Source organism: Elephantulus edwardii, unplaced genomic scaffold (assembly GCF_000299155.1).
Source record: "Elephantulus edwardii isolate Elephantulus edwardi_28Jun2011 unplaced genomic scaffold, EleEdw1.0 scaffold00262, whole genome shotgun sequence".
NCBI lineage: Eukaryota > Metazoa > Chordata > Mammalia > Macroscelidea > Macroscelididae > Elephantulus > Elephantulus edwardii.
In genome coordinates, this window is record NW_006400012.1 from 1,241,782 (window position 1) to 1,266,929 (window position 25,148).

The following is a 25,148-nucleotide window of genomic DNA, read 5'->3' on the forward strand; positions in this document are numbered from 1 at the left end:
AAAGCCAGAACACTGTGGTAATTCAATAAACGTAGCCTCTGCTCTTCTCCTTCGGTATAGATAAGTGACTAAATGGTCTAGCAGCCAGCACAGCTCAGGTGATGCACTGAGGGTGTCAGTGAAGGACTGCAAACCTGGAAAAATCAGGGACAAAGGCTGTGCTTGGTCAGGCCTGGTGGGCAGATGGATGTGGCTAGCTGGAGACTGGGGACAGGGCACAAAAGAAGAGCCCTGGGCTGCTGCTGACTTGACATTTCCTCCAGGCCAGCCCAGCTGTGGCCTCTGGGCTTCTCATTTCCTCCACCCTAACTGAGGGTCAGCTGAGCGCCTTCCCATCACCGCAGCCGCTCCCCACACGCGTCAGCTTAAATACAGTGCTGAGCTTGAGCAGGACAAAGTCGTCTTTATTGCAAACTGTGATTTGTTCCTGCTGTCGTTTGAACCCTTGGGCTCTGTGACATGAACACAAGTTTCTGCTTTCTCTGTCATATCCTACAGCCGCAGGGAAACACAGCATTCCTCTCCCTGGCTTCTGGCTGAATGCTATTATCGTTATTTTTAGGAGGAAGATGGAGGCTTTGGGGGTTGGGGTTGAAAAGAGAATAGATCTGAAAGACTTCTAGGAACTTGGAGAGGCTTGGAAGCAAAGGCGTTGTTTCCTTAATTCGCTGGAAAGAGGCAGGAGGTGGAGCTGAAGAACCACACAGATAAGCAACATTGCCAAAGGCAGACCGAGGGAGTTGTCAACTGTGAAGCACAAAGGCAGGCAGAGAGCAAAACTGAGACAAGAAAAGTTCAAGGACACAAACCTCAGGTCTCACTGTCAGCTACCAGGGACGCTGGGTAACTGACTGGCATACATGCGCCTGTTAGTTCTTGTGCTTTTACACCAAACCAGTCTCGACTGAGTCAACTTTTACTCATGGTTGACCCTACGGTATGTTGTTTGTCAGAGAAGAACTCTGTTCCTGGAGTTTTTAAATGGCTATCTAGATATATATATCTACAGAGAGCGAGTGAGTGTGAGAAAGAGAGGCACAGAGACAGAGAGAAAAAGAGAGCACACACGAAAGCGAGCTGGTGGCCTAGTGGTTAAGAAGCTGCACTGCAATCCCAAAAGAATGGAGTTCGAATTCACCCTCTACTCCGCCAGAGAAGAAAGGACAATCTCTTTCTATGTGGTTAACTGCCTCTGAAAACCCACCAGAGAGGCAGCTACTGGTCAGTTCCAACTCGACGGTACACAACAATAACTACAGAGAGAGAGAGCAAACGAGCGTGTGCATGCACACACATGAGGGCAGGCAGGTGAGCTCACTCTAGAAGCTGTACTTCAATCCCCAAAACATGCAGTTCAAATCCACTACTCTACGGGAGAAGGATGGGCAATCTCCTCTCATGCAATTTACTGCCTCTGGAAGCCCACTGGAGGGGCTGCTACAAGTCAGTTCTGACTCAAGGGTGCACAACAAATACGTTTGTATGCATGTACATGCGGCCAGGCCTTTGGAAGCACTTCTAGGTGAGGCAGCTGACCATGCTACCTGTTTGCTCAATCCATAGACTGCAAAAAACCATATTAGATAAGCATCAGGTTTAATCTTATATTTCAGATGAGGAAACAATGAGGTAAAGTGGACTGCCCATGGTGAAATAGTTAAGTGGTAGAACTGGATTTAAACCCAGATAATCTGTCTACCCCATGGACTCTAAGTGACACTACCTCAGGTAATCTGATGCCTCCCCTTGGCCTGTCCACTTAGGACAAATCACTCAGTCTTTCCAGGACACTTCTAACTGGATTCTCCTATCACTGCCTTACATTCAAATGGCTTCTGCAGGTTCTTTCCCTTAAACAGAGCATGGTACACAAGACAGCATCAACATCGCTCTCTGAAATACTGTGGAAAGAAATAGAAACAAAGGAAATGCAACAAACAGGCAAGGGAACAGCAGTACTGACATCAAGAGCATGAGAAGACAGAGAAGCATAGAACCAAAAATGTGTGCTAGCTCTCAGATATTATTGAGTGATTCAGAAATAAAAGCGTAGCAGGTGGCAAACCAGGTGAAGCTGATGGCAGGTGAGACTCAGGGAATAGACACTGGGTGTGGACAGATCAACATCAAATGACTCCAAGGCTGGGTCAGAGTTTACTCCAGGGGCTCAGAGATCACTGGAGGCCTGCCCTAAAAGCTCCACAAAGACTGAAACAGGAATAACAAGATATGCCCAAGAAGCTTGGTCTAAAGTCCATGTCCATAGGACTAAACAACTATGTACTGTGGCCTAATTCCAATTTCCACTGTACCAGGGCCACACGCAGCCAGTCAGCTGACCAGGGTAGCAATCCTAGACCTGGACAACACTGGCAACAACTACCATTTACTAATCACTTCCTATGTACCTAACATTGTATGGCGTCACATGATTTGCTCTTGTTTTTTTCTTTAATAGTTCCATTTTATTAACACAATAGCCTACATAATGAGTTGTTAGGTGCTGTCCAGTCAATGACTCATAGAGACCCTGTGAACAGATCTGAACCCCGTCCTATCCTGCACCATCTTTATCATCTCTGATACACTCAAGCCCATTGCTGAAGTCACTGTATCAATGCATCTTGTTGAAGGTCTTCTCTTTCACTGACCATCAGCCTTTCCAAGTATGATGTCCTCCCCTAGTAACATCCTCAAAGTACATACGATGGAACTTCACCATAAATCTACACTCTCTTCAAGAGAGACCTGTTTGTTCTTTTGGAAGTCCATGGATATTCAGTACTCTTCTTCTTCTGCATCCCTGTTCATTGTCTACTGTCAAGGACTTCTCCACAGAGGAACAATGATGTCACTTTAAAGACTAAGGTGTGCCTGATTCAAGCCATGGTCTTTTCAATCACTTGTTCTGTAACTGAGAGCTACGTATCAGGAAAATGAACCTGCCTGAGGATCTCCTCTATTTTGCAGATGAGAAAATAGAGAACACCAAGAGAAGTTAAGTCACCTAATACTACTAGCTTAATAGTAACTGTTTTTTGAGTGTTATTAAGATGGACAGATGCATGGCTAAAGGTGATAGGTGACAGAATTGACAGAACCACTAACATCTTCTTGGGTCTATACTTTCCAGGGCTATCAGAAACAGGAAGAGCTGTTAAACAGGAAGAGTTAGCTGACTAAAATAAGTGTGACTAGCTATAGACAACACTGCATCAATGATTATTTACAGTACCCCTAGTTTGTTGAAGTGGGTTTAGTGGTGGTTCAATGACAGACTTCTTGCCTTCTATGTAGAAGATGCAAGTCTGATTCCTGGCCAATGCACCTCATGTAAACATATCCCATTAGAATGTTGCTAATGACAACAGTAGTAGTGGTAGTAATAGTAGTAGTAGTAAAGAGACTAGAAAGAAAAGCCTGGAAATCTATTTCCAAAAAATCAGCCAATAAAAACCCTATGGATCTCAACAGCTAGATCTTCTCGTGGACGGGGTGACCATGATTCACGGGCAGCTCAATGGAAGCCAACAACATTTTGCTGAAAGAGGAAAAAAACCTAGAAAGACCACTCTCCATTAGACACAGAAACAGTCCCATCACTGTCTTTACATTTACAAGCTCATCAAGGACAGCCCCTAGGTGGCCGCTGCCAGTGGTTTTCTTCTGAAAAGCTGTCTCGGGGTATTTATGGACTCAAGGTGTTCAGTTAGACAAGAAACAGGATCCCCCAGAGATCACACATGAAGTTGGGGGAGAAAACCTTCACAAATGCCTTTCCCTGGCGTCTAACACTGCTTTGTTTAAAGTAAGATCAAGTTCGGCATCTGTACTTTTACTTGCTGCCTGACAAAAACCAGATGCCAAATGCCTCCCAGCACTGAATGGGGGCCCTCTGCCCTTAGGAAAATAACATGAGTCAGCCAGGCAAAATTAATCCAACCTCGGCAACAAAGAGCCTGTGTGCTTGAAATGGCCAAATCCTGACTCCCAGGCCTTTAAGAATGGGGCAAATTTAAAAAGGTAGGCACTGCACGTCATTTCCTGGTCTGGTCTAGAGGTCTGAAATTTTTTTTTCTTAAAGCATCGTATTTAGCCCAAAAATGGAGATGTTCAACATGGTCCCCAACAGACACAAGGCACTAAACCCTCCCCACTGCTGGCCATTTGACATTCTGGTGACCTGGGGAGCAGCCACCTCGCTCATGCAGCTCACAGGCAGGCACCCCACCTCTGCACAGGGAGTGAGGTTTTAGGGGCACCGTCACAGGCTGAGTTGTGTCCTCTCATGATACATGCTGCAGTCCTACCCCCTGGACTGTAAAAGCCCTGGTGGCACAGTGAGGAAGAGCTCAGCTGCTGCCCGAGAGGTCAGCCACGCTGTGGAGGAAGACCTGCCAGGCCGGAAGAGCAATGGGCAGCACGGCTGTATCCTGCAGGGTTGTTCTGAGTCAGAACGGAGAGGATGGCAATGGGTTTGGTTTTAGGAGTACTTCTTAAAATGGCCCCATGTGGAAAGGTTTTTGTTTGTTATGTTAATGAGACCATGCTAGAGTCTCTGAGGTCTTAAATTTAACAATTTCTAGGTGGTATCTTATTAAAAAAGCAGCACAAACACAAAGGCGCGCGCGCGCGCGCACACACACACACACACACACACATATATATATATATATACACACACATATACATACACACTGGGGAAAGACAGGTACATGTGAGTGTGTCTCCAAGACAAGGAATGCCAAAGATCACCAGCACATGCCAGAGACTAGGAAGGAGGCCCACAGAAGGAATCAATACAGATGAGACCTTGGTTGGGAATTCTCGCCTCTAGAACCGTGTGGCCAGGAGGGACCAGTCCCTGGAGAAGGACATCATGCTCAGAAGTGGAGAGAGAGAGAGAGTGCAGAAGACGAAGACCGTGGATGAGATGGATTGCCATGGTAACTGGGGCATTAGCGGTAGGTGTGTAGGAGTCAATGAGTCTGGCTCAGGCTCGGACAGAGTTCAGAGCTTTTGGACATAAATTCACCATGAGTTGCAGGTGACTCGACAGCACATAACAGAATTCTAAGAAAACAAATTTTTGTTCTTTAAAGCTACTGACTTCTGGTAATTTTGTTAAGAGTAGCACTGTTGTGGTTGTTGATTGCCTTCGAGGAGAGCATGACTCATAGCAACCCTATGAACAAAAGGCCTGAAGCCCCTCTACAACTATTGACATTTATTGAAATTCATAGTGTCCAGATACCACTAGTAAACTAAAAGACAGTCATCAAGAAGTTAACCCACATTCCACAACACTTTGAGAGGCTCAGAAGTAGAATGATGGTCAAGCAGGAAGCTCTAGTCATTGCAGACCCCAGTAAAACCAAGTCAGGAGAAGGAGAAAACCTCAAGAGCCAGGCCACACAGCAACTGCACTCAGTGACACACTGCAGCTAGCAGTACCACCCCTCTTGTGATTTCGGACTTAAATTGGCCACTTGGGTTTCACAATCTTCCTTTCCAACCAACCAGAGAGCCAGCTAACAAATCCCTCCCTGCAGGATCCACTTTCTCCACTGCTCCACGAGCCGCATCAATCCCCCCACTGCATAGATCAAGCATCAACAGCTAAGGCTGTATAGCTGGAGGTGCAAGTTAGTCAGGACATAATCTCCCTCTTCACACAGGCTGTGCCACGCCCACTCCTGTCTCCACAAGTTGGCTCATGCCATATACCCTTTCCTTGGAATGCCCTTCTGCTCTTCCTACGTAAATCCTAATCCTACTTTAGGACCTGTTCCAAATGCCATCACATCCCTCAAGCCTTTCCCACCAGCATCTTTACTGCTCTCATTTCTGGCTTACCACAGTCCTATGCACTGACTGAATATTTTTACTCTTAAGGATGCTTTGAATCGCACTGTTTCCGAAGAACAAATTTCATATTATACTGTTTGAGCATATGAGTACATAAAGTAGGTTGCCAAAGACTAAAGTAGTAGCAGAACGCACCAACTCTACTGATTTAAACAGTGAGGTAAAAAAACAAAATTACAGGAGAATTGCTCAGTCGTCAGTGGCTCAGTCATCAAGGATCCCAGTTCTTCCCTCTGACAACTTCAACAGACTTAATTAAGGCAGGATGGTCGCCTCATTTCCAAGAATCTAGTGGAGGAAAAACTCTTCCTGATTTCTTCTCACACCGCATTGGTCAAAACTGTGTCACATGCCCATGTCTAAACTACTCACTGGGAAGTGGAATGGGTTTAGATCGACGGGTGTTTATCCTGAAGCTGGAAGTGGGTTCACCATTCTGTGAATCCCTGAGGAATTAAGGGAACCCAAATAAAACTGGGGCTCTACCAGCACAAAGACAAAATAACGGCTACTGTGCAGGCAGGCAATGCCATATATGTGCTTCCCCTCACTTGCCAGGCCCAGCCTGTGCTGGCACATAAGGATGCTCAACAAACAGCAGTGGAAGTGAGCTGAACTGGGTATTATCCTGTGGGTGTGAGAAAAACAGTGAGCATTCTAATGGGGTGGCACAATGGGGTGCTTATGCATAGAAAAGAACGCCATACAATCCAAACAGATGCAAAAAGCGTTAACAGAGTATAACTGGAGAGCTCCGGTCCAAGCCCTAGCCTGGGCCCAGCTCCCACTTCCACAAACGGGGGGCAGGCCCCAGGCCCATGAGTGAACTGGTCTTCTTCCAGCAGGACCCAGCTGGGGCCGTCTCCTCAGTTCACCCTTGCTTCCCATGGACCAATGGTCTACAATCAAGGCACAAGGTGCAAGTTCCAGTCACAAAGGAAGCTCAAGATCAGGAATGTCAGCACCTAGCAAATAGATAGGGAGGTATGGTGGCACTGCTAACTCAAAAAAGGTGGCACCCTCTCTGGCAGTTCCAATCCTCCGGGGGCGGGGGGGTGTTCCACCGGTGAAAGATGGGCTAATCTCTTCCTGTGTGATTTACAGCCTCTGAAAATACAATGGAGGGTCAGCCATGAGTTGGTTCCAACTCCACACCTCTGAGTTGAGACCAAATAAATTGAGCACAGCATGGGCAAACTCAATCTACTGACTGTGTACATGAGTGCTCTAGGCTGGGAAAGGGTTCCTTTCAGACATCTCCTTCAGCTGTGCCAGCGTTTCTCTTCATCTTTGGGTCACTCTGCTCCTCCTGTCCATATCCTCCTCGGTATTCCAGCACCCTCTCTTAGATCCTCTGGTGCTACTGACAGCACTCCAGCCCATAAGCACACACACCTCCCCCAAGACTGGCAGGAGAACCTACCACTGCATGTAAAACGCTGAACATCAAGTTCCAGAGTCCCACTGATGCCAGTGGACCTTTATCATAGCCCCATAAGGCTCAGTTATTTGAAATTTTGGAACTACTTTTCAAATACCATAGCTGGCATTGCTTTAGGTAAAGAAAATCACGCTATGCATAGCCTGCTGTAAGATCACATTACAACACACAGTCAATATTCAATACATATTAAGTGAGCAATTTGGTAATCATGTGACAATGCCAGTATCTGACATTCTGATGTACAAAACTGTCAGTGTCATACAATCTAATCCAGTACCTGATCTGTGCCTAGGAACGAGTTAAAGAGGAACCTGGCACACCACACCACACAACAGACATAATTCCTGCCTGAAGGAACTTACAGTCTAGTGCACTAAATCATTAATTATAAAAGTAGCATAGAGTTCAGGTCCCTTTACTGTAATTAATTCCATGTCTATCTATCTGTCTGCAACTTGGCTTCTTTGCTCCTCTATAAACTACACAAAGATGATAGTTGTGTCACCTCCATCCATATACACATTACCAAGCACACGGCAGACACACATCAAGTGTGTGTTAATACAAGTATTTCTTTTGTGTTACAGTGACAAGTGCAGGTGCTGTGGAAGCATTTTACAACGTGATCAAAATTTTAGGAGGCACGGATCATGGACTTCAAACTTAAAAGGTCCGATACTGTTGATAGGTCTGAGCCAGGTCCTATAAGATGAGACTTTATATAACATACACACTGCCAGCGCACAGAGGGTTTCATAGGGACTATTTAAAATACTTAGGAAAACAAACTGTTTTCAAGTATAGTATTTCAGCAACCCCATTTATATAAACAATTGGACCGATAATTACAAATCATTCTTATTTCTCTACGAAAGCAAGATCCCCCAAGGATCCTTATTAGACACTCCATTAGCCTAGTTTGAGTTACAGTATTTACTTAAAAGTAATAACAGTGAAATGCGTGAAAAATATTTGGTAATTCAGAGATTTTACTGATTTGAACTAATCCTTCTCATTAGCCTTCATTGTTAGGGATTTTACTATCACATAAAGAAAAAGTAACAAACGCAGCCCCTCTAGGAGGACATTCTGATAGCAAGACTGAACCTGAATTAACATGAGAAAGTGGGTAGAAAGAAAAAAATAAAGAAATAGCAATTTGAAGGGTAACTGTAATCCAGTTTAGTGCAACAGACAAAAATACATGGATCACATTCAAATTAAGAGCAACACACCCAGGAGTCTGTGTGCTTTTTCAGATTTTGATAAATCTGATATCCTTAAAAAATGCCGGTAAATGCCACTGGCCAGCAGGCCTCTTATCTATTCTGCAGAATTTCCCTTGAAGCCAGACCTGGATACACACTGCAGAGCCTTCAATGAGCTTGGGCAAGATCCCTGTGTGTGTTTCATCTGTCATTGTCCTCTGTACCAGCACAGAGATTCAGTCACACACACTGGTCACATTCACGGAGTGTCTTGAACGCTCTTGACACAGCAAAGGATCAGCCAGCCTTGTCCCCTTGCCAAAAGCAAACAAAAACCTGTGGCCAATAAGGAAGACACCAGGCCTATATGAAGGGTGCCAAGTCTCCGTCCTCTGCAGCCCCTTGCAAATCTCTGGGATGCAGGCAGGATGATCACTGGCTCGGGGAGATTATGCTCTGAATGTCTTAAGAGATTAGTTACTTACAATCCTCCACATGACTTCAGTCAGCCCCTTTCCACATCACAGAGTGAAAGCCTACTTGATGAGAGCAGAATGGCTAACATTTGCAAGAGGGAAAATATGCAGAAGAAAGCGAGAGTCAGATTAGGATGGGCATAGCACCAGCTCCAGGACGTCAGGGCTGCTGAGTGAATTACGACGGGGAGGCATATACACTGATCATATATTCACCATAAATACCACAGCCCTCAAGCTCTTATATTTACTTACGTTCCCTCAAAGAAGAGATTGCATCTGGCCTTCTTCTCTTTAAATGAGGCCTGACTCTCCTAAATTCCAAATATGGGAAATTACAGCTCTCCAGTGGTGGGGGTGAGAATGAGATGGAAAATGTTTTTATTACGTAATGTTTTAATTAAAGCAAAGGCGATGTATACCCGGGTCTCTTTCTCTTCTGTTACGGGCCTTTTCCAGTCCTCCCTCCATTCTCTCCACCCCAGCAGTTAAATTCCTCCTCTTGCTTGCAGAATAATTCATCTTTAAAATAAGAGGATTAAACATGATACCCATAAGAATTCTTCCCCCAAAATTCAAATTCAACCAGAAAACCAGATGCATTGAGTCAGCTCTGACTCATGCTGACCCCACCTGTGTCAGAGGATAAAGTGCTTCACTGGCTTTTCAAGGATTGACTTCTGAAGAGGAGATCACCAGGCCTTTCTGCAAAGGTACCATCGAGTAAATTCAACCTACTAACCATGTGCATTAGTTCATGATCTGTGTTGCTGTTGTGTGCCAAAAAGTCAGACCAACTCACAGCTGAGCCCTCCAGCACATTCTCAACAGAGGCTGTCAGTCAAGCAGGAAGAGATGGCCCATCTTTCTCCCTTGGGGCAGCTGGTGGATTTGAATGACGTACTTTTGGGATAGAAGTCAATTCTTTTACCCACTAGGCCATCAGAACTTTCTATTCTTTATCTGTTTTTTCTTTTATAGACGTTCACTGCTAGCTTAAAATGCTCAAAGAGCTAGATTCCTGATTCAAGTGCGAGAGACGAGTTATAGACACCATCCGTCTCAGCCAAAACTAAGTCCACTGTCATTGAGCTGATTCCAGTTCATATTCATACAGGGCAGAGCTGAGCTGCTCCTTGAATTTCCAAGGTTATACTTTTTTTAAAAAAATGTATTATTAATTTCAATGAAAATTTACAAAGACTTTGGATTTCCATTCATCCATTGTTGCACTTTTCTCCCCGCCCAACCCTCCCCCCTAGTACACTACCCAGAGCGAAGCCTGCATCCTGGAGTGGACCTGGGAGAGGGTTTGTAAAACCATGAAAGAATTTTTCTTTTACTTTTCCAAGGTTATACATTTTTACAGAAGCAAACTACCACAACTTTCTCATGCAAAGTGGCTGGTGGGTTCGAACTACTGACCTTTTGGCAGTTCAAAACTTAACTGCTACTCCATTTACTGTTCCTACTCAGTCAACAAGGTGCAGAAACACAGGGAGGGACAGAGGAAGAGCTGGGCAGAAATGTTCAGACTCTGACATTTGTCATGCTGTACCAGACAGATTAAAAATTCTTCTAGCAAACTATCCTTTGTACTGAAACACTGGAAGATTGCTCACAAATCATTTGTAAACAGTGCCACAAAAGGCATTGTGCAGTTCTGAAGTGAGGCTAAGGTAGGCTCAGAAATCTATCTGTACACTCACTCCTCTGAAAACCTAGCAGCCATGCACATCTGAGAAGCAGGATTCCCAACAGACAACCATCTCCAATCAACACAAAACCACTGCCAAGCAAAGCCAATTAGGAAAGCCTGAAAGGACTCTGAGAAGCGCTGGTTGTGGAGAGAAGCTCCTGGGAGCAGCAGCTGGCCACTCTGGGCGTAAGGCATTTTCCACCGGGCCTAACATACAAGCTTGCTGTGGACCTGTAGACTGTAGGGCAGAGAAGTGGAAGGATCATCTGGCATGTGAGAGTGACAAAAGAGAACAAGACGATTCGGGATCTCCTCAGGAGTTAACCTGCAGTCACAGAAGAGTCAGATCCAGAAAGGCCTGGACCCTCTAGATACAGCAGATTCTGGAAAACAGCCCAGCTGTGGTGAGGGTATGTTGACTCAACCTTTCTCTTCCTGGCTGCCTGCAGAGCCACACTAGAGACGGTGTAGAAAGCTGAGAGGAGTCCCTGAAGGGTACAAAATGGCTCAATGAAAAGTCATCTGTTTAAATCCACCCAGAGGTGCCTAGGAAGAAAGGCCTGGTAATCTGTGGAAAAATCAGCCCCAGAAAACACTACAGTGGTAGGACATACACACGCACACATATGCAGGGTCATCATGAGCTGGATTCCACACCACAGAAACTGGTTGGTTTTCAGGAAAGCAGAGTACCAGGTAAGGGGATCAATCATCCTAACAACCACACAACCTTACAACCAATTCCCACACATCTCGGGTATGAGGGTCTACAGAAGACAGTCTGCTGTGGATGCAGTCTCCTACCTGATGGGAAAGATAGGACTTCTCTATCTTTTGTTGCAAGAAAATCAAGGCTAAGCATAAAATTCGTAATTCCTTTAACTTGGGACAATTAATAAGGCCATTCTATGTTGGAGATCATAAGGATATCTTGCAAGACAGGGCAAGGTTCAGATGTGTTGTTTTTAAGGTGCACCTGATCCAGGCTATGGTCTTCGCAATTACTCATTATGCATCAGAGTGCTGGACAAGAACTAAAAATTACAGGAGAGGAGAGAGTGAAACTGGGTTATTCCTTGGAGGCAAGGATTTTTTTTTTAATTATTATTAAATTTTATTAGTTTTAATGAACATTTACAGAGATTTTGGGTTCTCATTCATTCATTGTTGCACTGTTTTCTCTATCCTCCTCCCCAGTTCATTCTTCCCCCCCACCCCAAATGTCTGTTTTAATTGTCCAAGGAGACAAGGATTTTTAAGCTCCATCTCACATACCTGGGTACAAGGCCAGGAGGGACCAGTTCTTTGAGAAGGACATCATATGTTTGGAAAGGTGGAGGGACAGAGTAGGAGCGGAAGCCTCTGAATGAGATGGATTGACACAGTGACTGTGGTAATGGGGGTAAGTGTGTCAGAGGCAGTGAGACTGGCTCAGAATGGAGCAGGGTTTACAGCTATTGTTCAAAGAATTGCTATGAGTCATAGTTTACTTGATGGCACTTAACAACAACATCATGAGAGGTACTCAATTCAATGGCACCTAAGAAACAACAACCTATCTAGGACTCTGGCTATTAAAACTCCCTATTTTCTGAAGAAAGAGTTGTCCTCACTTTACCACCATTTCCTCTCAGCTCTTTAGCACTCAGGTTTTATTACTAAGGTTCCTTCACCGGAGCTGACCGATGTTTTTGGTAACCCATGGCTACTTAAGAAGAGCTGAGAACAAAACAGGAAGGAAAGACGGTAAGAAATAGCAACCACAACAACAAAAAAGATTCATTTCAGAGATAAAACTGAGTCCCGTAATGTCAAAGTGTATTTAATTAATGTACCACTTACTAAACATACATGTTGAATGACTATTCAAAATATTCAGGGTATGATTTTTCATTTCATCCTAAGATTTTTAAATTCTGCAGTAGATGAGATCATGGAACACAGAGAGTCCATGTAGTAAGCACCCCAATATTTGTTGAATAAGTAGCTGAAAAGCTTTTTTAGGAAAGACGATAGGCAGACTCCAACAGAACAAAGGCTAGCAGCAGTGGTTTCAGGCGGGTGCAGCAGGTCAAAAGCCTGATGTTAAAAAAGAGGTGACCGTGCTATGTGAATCCAACAACCATCCCTCCAAAATAGCAACTATTTTAAAAATTGGGTCTAAAGGTGAAACATCCAAGAAACCTGATTTTGCTCCTGGGGTTTTAAAGAAAGTCATACAAGTGACCCTGAGCAGTAGCCAAATACTTTGAAATGATTATCTTTTTATAGCAATAGTTGCTTCTACGGGGCTAGAGAGGAAAAAAGATCTTCCTTTGGGTTATAGTCTTAAAAGTCAAACTAATAGCAAGAAATCTTTGAGGTTATTCTAATCCAGTTCATTTTAAGTGGAGGGATCCTCTGAGAACTAAAAATGTAGGAAAATATAAATACATATAATTTTTCTCCTCATTTATGAAGAAACGGAATCCTTGACTGAACCAGACCAAAAAAAAAATCCAACTGAGTCAAGAGGTTTTAAAGAGGCCTCATTTTAATTTAAAAGTACAATTAAAAGAATTTAAAAAAAATACAATTGTCCGGTTGAAATCGACTCCTAGCTGACCCTCCAGTGGATTTCCGGGGCTGTAAATCACAGGAGGAGATTACCTGTCCATCTTTCACCTTGCAGAGCCGCCAGTGGATTCGAACTGTCAGAGAAGTACGAGCTTTGGGTTAGCAGGGAAACTCCGTACAGACTAGGCCTCCAGAACTCTAGCACAACTCAGTCGACTTAAAAAATATATGGCTTAATTTGTTAAATTTATATGGGTGGGTTTTTTTTAAGGTAATACCCATAATAAACAAGTCAACTACCCTCATTAAACACACAAAACGTTAAGGGTAATATTTTTATTATGACTGACTCTTGGTCTCCTGATACAGCAATGCAAAATTATTCTGATCTATAACTACTGAATGAGTCTCACTACTCCTCATGATTTCACAAATGACAGTTTCAACTAGCTACATAATAACCAAATCAGGTCTGATATGGCCATAAAATTAAGTCTGGGAAAAAAAGTGAAACCATCTTTCAAAATCAAGTTGTTGAACAATATGTTCTGTCTGGTTCCATTTATTTTAAGGGAGGAGGGAAATCTATATTTGTGTGCGTATATGCATAAAAATTTATAGAAAAAGGTCTGGAAGAATTTATATCAAACTATAAAGAGGTATCAAATTCAATAACAGGTATGAGATGGAAATGGGAATGTTTGGATTTTACTCTGTTATTCTGAACAATTTGTATTTTTTTACAATAGCACTATATTCACATGTCACCTCTGTCAACATATTTATATTTCAAAAATAAAGCCAACAAATGTAGCTATCTTCTAAAACTGAAATCAGTGTCTCATCATCTTGCTTATTACTAACACTTTATCCTGAAGCATTTTGTTTGCAGATTTAAATAATTACAAATTCAAATCAAATATCCAGTGAAACTCAAGCTTTCTCAATGGAAGTGTTGCTCCTAAGAGGCTGTGTAATTTCATTCTCTAGAAATATTAAAATAAAAATGGAATGGATTGGGCCTGGCTGACAGGACACGTGTGGTCTAACCTGCAGTGGGAGAAGGATGCTCAATTCTAGTTCTCCTGCTCCTCTATGGAAAGTCTTCTCAAGCAACGTTAATTACTCAAGGACACCAAGGCAACCAATGAAAGCATCTTTAAGAAGACAGTGATGGTGCAGTGGTTCAAGCGTGTTCAGCCACTAATTAGAAGGTCTTGCTTCAAACTCACCAGCACTCTGCAGGGGAAAGCCAGAGCCGTCTATGTCCCTCACGATCCATGCTCCCTGCCATCCAGCTGCCACACCAACTCACAGCTGACTTCCAGCAGGTTTCTGGAGGTTGCAAATCACATGAGAACTGACTGTGCGCCTTTCTCCCTCAGAGTCACTGGTGGATTCAAACCACCTGAGAGGTGCTACTTTTAGGTTAGCACTGCGGCTCCCCAGACTGATTCACCGTCAGAGCTCCCTTACACTCACTACACCCTAAAGATCACGGCCCTGTGAGGCTGCTCTACTCTGTCCTATCAGGTTACTATGAGTTGGAATAAACTCAATGGCAATGGGAAGGGGGCAGTGGTGGTTCGGTAATAGAAATCTCACTTTGCATGTGGGAGACCTATGTCCTTTCCCTGCCACTGCCCTTCATTCACAGAGATCATCTCTATCTGTCAGTGGGAGCTTGTGTGCTGCTATGATACGAAAACATTCAGAAGAGCTCCAAGACCACAAAAGCCTAGGAAGCAAAGCCTGGCAATCTACTTCCGAAAATCAGCCAATGAAACCCTAAAGATGACAAATAGGCAAAACAGTTCAAACCTGTGTTGTTCACAGGATAGGCTGACATGAACAAACCAATCTGACAGCAGCTAATAACAGTAACAGCAGGCAAATATCACCAAGGGTACACAAGGCCCCTATGGTTCTCAAAGGAAACACCTGGGGCCAAAAGGAGATTTCAAAGATATCTAATAATGATGCCCTTTCTCTTAAGCTGAAAGTGCAGGGCTGGGCAAAGATCTCTAAATTATGTGTGTGCTTTGATCAGAGGTAACCCAGAGTACAAAAGTGATCCTACTTGGGAGATGGCATATACTGAGTGTGAGTGGCCATACTGGTTATCATCACAGGAAAAATGGATTAGTCTGTCTGTCTGGGAATGAGGGATTTCAAAATATGGTGCTCCTGAGGGGAGAGGAGTTAATAAAACAGGTTCATCAGAAGTGGTGCAAGTTAATAAAACAGGTTCATCAGAAGTGGTGAAAGAAGTATGCCCAGGGTTTGGGACACAGTGCCATGCCATCGATGCCACAGGTGTGATTCTGGGCCCTACTGGGAGGGAAGCTGTGTGCTCAGAGGTGGACAGAGAGCAGGAGATGCCAAGTCGCACTCTATAGTATCAGAAAATGGTATGCCAAATAATAGCAGAATTAAATGTTGTTGTTGTTGTTATGTACCATCGAGTCGCCTGCGACTCATAGCGACCCCACGTACAAAAGCCCTAAACTCTGCCCTATCCTGTGCCAATCTCACTGTCTCAGACACATCTACTGCCATTCACTACACAAGTCACTGAATCAAACCATCTCATTGAGGGTCTTCCCCTCCTGTGCTGTCCCTCCACCCTTCCAAGCATGATATCCCTCTCCAAGGACCAGTCCCTCCTTGCGACATGTCCAAAGTATGTCAGATGAAGCTTCAGAATCCTTGGCTCCAAGGAGCAGCCCGGCTTCACCCTCTCCAGGATAAACCTGTTTGTTTTCTTAGCAATCTATGGTCCCCTCAATACTCTTTTTCAACACCACAGCTCAAAGGCATCAATTCTCCTTCTATCATCCCTGGTCATTGTCCAGCTCTCTGATGCATAACAAGTGATTGAAAAGACCATGGCATGTATCAGGCTCAGAATTAAATACAAAATAACACTGTATTAAGGGTAAGCCTGGGCAAGCTCTTACGACATCAAAGACTTAAAAGCGAAAGACATACAACTAACACAGATTCTTAAAAAAAAAAAAACAACAAAAACCAAAAACCACCAAAAACTTTAATAGAAGGAAGCTATGGCGACCTGATGGGAAGAGGGTACCACTAAATGATAAACTTCACTGCCACTTGGCAGATTCTGACTCAGGGACCCTGAACTACAGGAGCTTCCAAGGTTGTATACAGCTAAGCACTTAACCACTGTAGCCCCAGATATCCTCAACTAGATGAGAGAACTCTAATGCTTCAAGTTGACAGTTCTGTTAGGCTGTGTCTGCTCTGGGTATGCTCTGGTGGTTTCCATGGATACACAAAAGTTCCCCTTTTGGTACAGAAACAGGCCACCCCTTCCCTTTCTGGACTCCCCACCTCCAGTAGCACCTCCTCGTCCTCCAGCAACACTGCAGTCAAACGGCTCTGTGGCTGGGATCTAGTCTCCCAGTGGTTTCCAAGGGCACCAAACTACAGCCAGATGTTTGCTATCCTCTGTCCCAAATCCACAGCCCTCAAGTCAATGCAACTATTCCAGGTCCTACACTCACCACCTTCAGGTCCCCCAATACAAGCCTCACTGACACTCGGGCTTCACCCCTTCAAGTTATCTCAAGCCAGTCCCATGTGTTAAGAGTGTCTCTCTTCCACCCACAATTCTGCCAGAAGGTCACTCTCCTATTACCTACAAAGTGCTCCAAAGCCCATCTCTCCCAGGAAGCCTTTCCAAAGTGACCACTCATGAGTCGCCCCTGCCCCATTTCCGGAGCAGAAAGCTGTTAAGTCATCTTCTACTAAAAGGAGAACAAGAACCTTATTCTTCCTCCCCACCAGACACATCCTCAGAGGGCACATGTGAGGGTCTTTCTGTCTACCCACAAGCTGATCCCTGCCTTACCAGTGGCCTTAGATTACCATTTCTGAGAGAGTAGGAACTAGGGCTGTGTTCAGCAAAGTTACCTGGATGATTAGGAATAGCAGAGTCACGTAAATGTAAGTAGAGGGTTAATCCAGGTGAGACAAACTTTGCTTCAGCTCTCCTTATTACAGAGCACATTACACAGCTTTTAAAAATACATCTGATCACTTTCCAGCCCGGCTAGAGTTAATATAATTGAATCTCTCGTTTGGGATCTTGCCGTGCCCCAGGCTCACCATTTTCTGCTGCTACTATAATTATAGATGCGGAAGATGTAGAGACTGGGCTGATGACTGCTTGGAAGCTGCTAATTTCTAGAATAAATCCTAGCTACTACATCTTGTGATTTTTTTTGCCCTTCTGAAAGTGGAGTTCAAAAATGAAAACAAAGTCCCACTTAATTGAGGATCCCAGTTAAGAGGGGTTCATTGCCATGGTCTTTGTTAAGTGCCTGCCACTGTGGTCCACAATTAGTCACTTAATAAAGGGTTCTTGATGAGGCAATTTGGCAACATGTGATTTTCCACAAATATAAGCTTGATTTTGATGCAACCACTCATTTCTCTGAAAATTGGGGTGAGGGTGGGGGCATTTACACACAGGTGTCCTGAATTTCCTTAAAAAGTGGGGGGGAGAAAATAAAAAAAACAAAAACCCTTTACAAAGGAATACCTCCGCTCACTTTGAAGAAGCAAATAAACTGGTGTCCAATCATGGCAACAGAGGGATCTAAAAATATTCAATCAAGAGGCCGTAACTAGGGATGCACAGGAAACCCTAACCTGGAACCATGGAAAGCCATCATAGAGCCACTGCCTTCAGATCCCTGTTCCTTGGTCACTGCAAATCTAGACTGAGTTCTAGAGACCCTCCAAGGCCAGGGCCTATACATTATTAGCTAAGCCAATTCTCTGTGTCCAACACCACTCCACTTGAACTGGCCCTTAAAACCACTGTCGGTCATTTTCTCCAGTCTCTAAATAGTTACCACCATTACCATTAAAACCACTAACTCCCCTGTACTATCAGGACCCTACTGGGAATAGAACTTTCTTCCCAGCGAAACCCTGCCCTTTTCTGAAAGCCCAGCCCAATTCCTCTCCCATAGTGTCTGCTCCAACACTACCCACAATGAACTGACCTTCGATGTCTGCACAGGCCTCATGGATAGAATTCAGAGTGTCTGTGAATTTGCACAGGAAAGAAAATTATTTTTGTCTCTATTTTCACTAACCTTGTTACTGAATTTTAACAATTTCTATGGTTATGAACATAGGCAAACAACACAGTAGCATTTCCAGTACCTGTGATTTTGTCACCACAGAAATCACTCACTTTCCTATCATATCAGAGTGGATGTTAAGTGTCTCAAAATATCATTCATACTCATCACTAATAAAAAAGAAAATCACAAAAAAAGTGTTACCATTTTTTATTACAATGTTTTGTTAATAGCAGAGCAAGACTAACTGCCCCTCCAGCTTTTCAAGGTTGTGATGTTTCACGAGCAGTTCACCAGGCCTGACTTTCAGCATGCTTCCAGGTGGGTGCAAAATGCCAGCCTTTGAACTAACACTTGGGTGCTTTCTTATTATTTGTGTTTTTAAAGAAGTATATAGTTTTCTTCTAACATTTTGATAGCTACATTTCATATAATTGGCTTTCTCTGCCATTCTATTATTTTACGCATTTTAAAATGCTTTCCTAAGACAGGCTGCATAGGTTTCACCAGACTGTCAAAAGGCTCTGTGACACAAAAAAAGGGTTAAAAAAACCTGTATGCAGTAAAGCAAGAGCTCCAAAGTCCATTCCCATCTAGGCTCCGCCAACTTCTTGCTCTTTTCCTTGAAACAAAATTACCTAATCTCCCTGAGCCTTTAATTTCCTCATCTTGTTTGAGGAAACCAATACAGAAACAACACCTACCTCAGGAAACCATTCATTCAGGGGAAAAACAAAGAACTGACCAAGCCATGCAAGGCAAGCAAAGGCTGAAGTCTGCAGCTACAGTCAAGACCTTGACAAAGTTGACCCTTAAGCACTTACACAGATGATCGCTCTGGTGGTGCAGTGCACAGGGAGTTGTGCTGTGAATCCAAAAGGCAGCAAATCTATGACGGTTCGAAACTACCAGCAACTCCACTGGTGAAAGATGGGCAATCTTTGAAAATCCACTGTGAGTCAGCTCAAGCTCAATGGCAATGGGTTTTTAGTAGGCTTTGTAAAGTATTTAACACAGTAACTGGCAGATAATAAGCATTATAAACACAATAGTATTTACTACTAAAACCACAACATCGAATGTTTATCTATATGCCGATTTATGTTGCATCCCACGTAACAACTGCTGGTTTATTTTAGCTCATGTCTTTTCAATGAGGCTTCTGAGAGTCCCTCATACTCAGAAAAGGGGCAGCTTTTTAAATGAAAGAGCACAGGATTCAGAGTCAATTGGTCCTGTTTTCCAAATCCTGCTCTGGTACAGAACAGTTTCATGCCTATGGCAGAGATCAGTAATTTCCCCATAAAGTCTGCTGTTCTTTTGGCTGCGCATACACCACCAAAACAAAGATAACATTGCTCAGTTTTCTTTGTAGCTTAGCATGGTCACGTGACAAAGTCCTGGCCAATGGGGATGCAAGCATAAGAAATATGTATAATTTACAGGAAGTGGCCTTAAATTAAGAGGGCCTACCATTGCCCATCCCACCCTTTTTCCTGTTAACTGGGGTAGGACAGATATGGGGTTCAAGCACATGGAAACAGGAGTGTGGGTCCATGGAGCACCATGGCAAGCTGGCACAACAACTCTCCTTAGGCTAGTTACTTAACCTCTTTGGACCTCAATTTAATAAACAATGCTGCAAAGTCTATACATTGCATAGTTGGTTTTAGGCCTCAGAGTTGGTATTTCTACCTTAATCCCTTTTGCTACAATGAAAAATGCAGGAAGTTGAGAGATCTTAGAACAGCCCTAAATGCCCAAAGATGGCTCAATGATTTGAACTGAAAGGCCTCATAGACAGTTTAATAAGTTTCTTTCAACCTCGCCTGGAATCACTATCTTCCCCTCAGAAACTTCCTCTAACTATCTGGGATATAAGTGATTACTTCCTCGGCCTCATTCTAGTTCAACAAGAGGTTCCCTTGGCTCTAAAGGAGCATCTCTCAGATGGAAGAGATCACAATGCTCTTCAGCCAGCTACAGGTTCCCCTGTGTTGATCCAGTGAAGTCCTGATCTCCTACATTTTTCACTACTAACACTTTTAAAGCTCTTCCTTCCTGTTTGCAACATCAGCACCAGTCTGACAGGCATAACTCTTACTAAACAATGCAAAATCGAAAACTTGATTTATGTATCTCACATTCATTACATTCATCTTCCCTGATTTTTCTCTTCTTGTTCTTGGAGATACAAATTCTATTCTACTTCTCCCAGACTGTTATAATTTCTCCACATCACTGTCATTCACTCACACAAGCTTCTCCCAGGCACAGTCACAAATCACTCTGCTTCTCTCCTCACTCTCTCACTCCACATTCATGCAAGGCATCCTCCCCCTTTCACAGATACAACCTCTCTGCTTCCACCACATTCTGATAGTGGAGACTTTACTATCTTTTTGGCTCAAACAGACTATGCACAGAATGGCTTTGGAACTGAACCAGGGATGCTGCAGCAGTTAATAGCTCCTGGGTTGGGTGAGGCACCCAATGGCTAAAACACAAGGAAATAAGTTACAGTGGTCAAGAGGGCAGGTAGAAAACCGTGCAGCTTCTGTAGGACAGAGAAGTACACAGGGATCGATATCCAGACAGGCAGAAAAAGAAACCTGATCCAAATCTTGGGCACTAGCAAATACTGAGATCGGAAAAGCACAGCTTTAATGATGTCAATAGTGTTGCAAGCATCTCAGAGGCATACCCTGCAAACCTTTCTCACAGACTGCCACAGGGTTTTCTAAAGCAAAGTGTCAGATTCAGAGTCCAGTGCTGCATCACTTCCACTTTCCACAACACTTAGCTTTACCCTACTTTTTACAAAATTTTACTCCAAGTATGTGACAAACCCTGGAGTTCTTTGCTATTCTAAGTTCACGTCACACATTGCTTCATATTACACATTAATTCTCATTACACAGCAAGAATGCCAGCACACGAAATAGACCACATCGGACTACAGGCAGCAAATACGGCCCAAATATGGATGCTGTTCTTTCTCCAAACAGCTTCTGCTTCTTCAGGGTTAAGAAAGGAGCAGCAAGAATGCTTTAAAAGGGATTACAATAGCAAATCTTAGGTAATGGGAGAGAAATAGAGACAAAGCTCAAAATAATAATAATAATAAAAGTTTAAGCTTACTGGCCTGGTAGAATCTCTGACATTATGACCTTTATTTGCCTGTCTGGAACTGAACTCACCCTATGTCTCAACGTTCATCCAACAACAGCCTTACAGGGTGCACATTAACACTAAAACAACATGAGGAGGTATACCTTACTTAGAACAATCAACCATATGAGATCAAAGAGGTAGGATAAAGCCAGAAATAAAGCCCAGAAGGCAGGAAGAGATAGGGAAGGACTAAAGGAAATGGTAACCACAAGGAGGGAGCAGGAAGAGTGCTGCCACACTGTGAGAACTGCAATCGCCATCACAAAACGTGTATGAACTGTTGGCTGGAAAACCAACTCAGTGCATAAACTTTCACTCAAATCACAAGTAAAAATTAAAAAAAAAAAAAATTAGTAGCAACCTCTCCCTGAGACATCATGCTGATAAAACATGTTGATAAAAAATGAGGTTCCATGAGTGACTCCCTAAGTCAGGTGGAGATTATTACACACATCCACCATCCCAAAGCTTCCTTCTTGTACCTATGGCTGGATTTTTGCCACAGATTCCCTTTAACGCCACTCTGAGATGCATTCTCCTCCACAGCATTTATTTACATATAAGGTGGACATGAGCTCTTGTCCCTGCAGTGTGCCAGAGGATGAACAGTAGGGGGTACAGCAGCCAGCCCAATATTTCTCAAATAGCCAAAAGACACAAATGTCTACCCTTGCTTTCCTACTGGTAGTTCTTTCTCCCATCCTTGGTCCTACCCTCTACTCATATCTCTTAGCCACACACTCCATCCCATATCCAAACCCCCTGATCGCTTCTTTTGTTTGAGCCCTCTTGTCCCAATGAATCACTAAGGTTTGGTGTAGGCCCAAACAGTAAGTGAAAATGCATACAGGCTAACAAATACAGTAGTTAGGGACTGGTGAATGGTCTTGGCCTGAGCATACATGGAGATATGGAGACAACAATCTATATTCTACCCACACCTGAGCAGAAGACTGAATATAGTTACTGTCACAGTGGGTGGGGTGGGAGGGGGGAGCCAGGCACAAGTGAACACACATACTAACTCTCAAACTCAATTGGAATTACTATGCACTGGAATTAACAGGGAGACCTAAAAGACTAATATGTGGGCTCCTTCTCCCAGAGAGTATGATTTAAGTGGTCTGGGGTTGCTGCTTAGAAATCATAAACTGTAAAGGTTCTCTCAGTGATCCCTGTATGGCTCCAAGTTTGAAACCCACTGAATTAAAATGTTTACTACATGTTTCCCACAGTATTCAGGGCAGTCAAGCCATGCAGGATACCTTATACCTCATGTCACAACAACCCTTGAAGGTCTCATCTCATTTAACTAAGACTTAGATGTCAATCATAAGAGGCTGGAATTTGAACCCAGATCCTCATAAGATAATTCTCCTTCCATACATCTGTTAACTTTTGCAAGAGTGCACACTGCATAAAAGCAATCTCCAATGACAACTTCACCAAAACCTACTGCCCACAACTGGTCCCAACTCACAGCAACCCTCTGTTGTGTTTCCAAGGTTGTAAATCCTTTGCGGAATAGACTACCCATCTGTGTCTCTTGGAGGGACTGCTGAACTCGAACTGTCAACCTTTTGGTTAGCAACCCAATACATGAGACACTAGGCCACCAGGGCTCTTTCCACTAATAATAGATCATAAATAAACCCTGTAAGTGCAAGACACTTAGATTTGAAGATACAAAGATCCCTGGAAACAATGACGACCCCTGCAGTTGGAGGAGACAGAATTCATTTGTTAGCAAGGAAGTTTGTCCTCATCATGAAATGTGGTCTAAGATGCCACAGCTAAGATGGCACACAATGACGCAAAATCTATTTTGGAATACTAGGATGACCAAGTATTGGGCAGAGGGGTCCTCGTTGATGAGGAGGGGACCCTAATTCGCCTCTTCAGGCCATGGCTTCCTCCTCCCACTCCAAGCATTCTGGCTGTCTGTGGGGGGCACAAAACCCAACCCCAATAAATTTCCCAGCAGGCAGTCTCTCTTTGCAGGATATGCCTTGGGTGTGTGTGTGTGTGTGTGTGTGTGTGTGTGTGTACATGAAGGAGCATATGACTAGCACCATCAAATATGTTTGATCTACAAGCCACTTAGGTAAGGCAAAGCTTTCCTTCAACCCTCTAGTCTAACTATTTCCACTTTCTTTTCAAAAAACCCATCATCATCACCAAACCAACTTACCCAGCACAGCAGGAATAAAGTTGCCACTTTCAATTAGCAAGGAACGTCGATCAGCCCAGAAGCAGTGTAATATGTATAACACTACATGCTGTCATGCTACAAGCCTAGCCCACAACCCACATGGGGGCCCTAAACCACGCATATCTCACCCCCTGGCACCAGGCAGACTCTTCAATAAGAAGAGCAAATGTTTCTTCTTGAAGACAACAGGCGACATTGAATCGTTCTGCCTATAGCAGAAATGGGACCCTGGGGGCTCTGTTCCAACCTGTGACACACAAGGGCTGCCTCCTGGTGTCCCCCAAAGCCTAGTGTTGATGGGAAAGAACCACAACGAATTACAGGAACTAACAGCAGGTTAAACTTTCACATCGATCGCACTGATAAACCGATCCACTTACCCAGCACCGCCAGACAGCCCAGCACTGGGAAAAAGCACTTCATGTCAGCAGCCAGAGGAGACACAACACAGGGCGCTTCCTCTTCTCCCAACACTTAATCTCTCATTTCGAGCAATCCACTTACAGCTCCAAAAGAAGGTTTTGGGAATAGAATTTAACTCAGAAAAGGAGGGGATGGGGGAAGAGAGATCACCAGGAAGGGCCTGGGGGTGGCTTGGGCTTAACTCCCCTATGCCAAATGGGGGGTCCACACCAATTCGGAAAGCGCTGGAGGCTTCTGCCACATCGTATGCCTCGCGTTTCCACTGAAATTGTCGATTTGTGCAGGATTAATCCTCAAGGAAAAGGGGGGGGGAAAGAGTCTGAGAAAATCCTTTCATCCCCTGATTATACAGAAACGTCCTTGGCTTCCCAGTGAAGGTGTCTGTAATCTTCCTCGCTCGGATTACCCAGAGGGAACCGGGCAGGTTTTGTCAAAACCTCTGACAGCCAAATCAACCTGGCCGAGCTCAATCATGTGGGTTCTTCATCAGCACAGTCCGTCTCTATCCATTGTGGTGGCTCACGGGGGTGCCAGCTGCCCCAATCCTGCCCAGGACACACGAAGCAAGTTGGCGCTCGGTAGCCTTGAAGCGGACCCACAACGCCGGTAGATATCTAAAACAAATACAGGGAATTTATCAAAGGCAAACACGACCGACGCAAAACCGAGGAGCGGGAGGGTCGGGACACCTGGGTCCCGTACCTGGGCCTGAGTAGACAACCTTCGCTTTCTGACCTTGGGCATATCGCTCCACTTCCCGGCGCCTGGGTTTCTCTGCCCAGAGCAGGACAACCGTGGGAAGCCTGATTGTTCCTGGAATACTTTTCCCCAACGCTACACTCCTGGGAATTCCCTCTGCCCGCAGCCGATCCCCGATCCGTGGGCCGCCCCACCCTCTCCGGGGGCGCGGGCTCCAAGGCGGGGGGACGGGACTCCTCAATTGCAGCCCGGCCCCCCGCCCCAAATGT

General features: G+C 44.2%; 1 protein-coding gene across 2 annotated transcripts in view; it reads right to left on the bottom strand.

The window, feature by feature from the left end:
* Window positions 1-24,282, bottom strand: part of IGSF3 (immunoglobulin superfamily, member 3) — a 137,269-nt gene extending 112,987 nt beyond the window's left edge. Inside the window, exon 1 of one of the 2 annotated variants that reach the window (XM_006899574.1) lies at window positions 24,138-24,279. In XM_006899574.1, coding sequence (XP_006899636.1) covers window positions 24,138-24,180 — 43 coding nt within the window. In that variant the 5' untranslated portion in view covers window positions 24,181-24,279. Of the gene's footprint in view, window positions 1-24,137 lie in introns of both variants that reach the window. The other variant, XM_006899573.1, reaches the window with a different exon arrangement.
* Window positions 24,283-25,148: the final 866 nt, after the last annotated feature.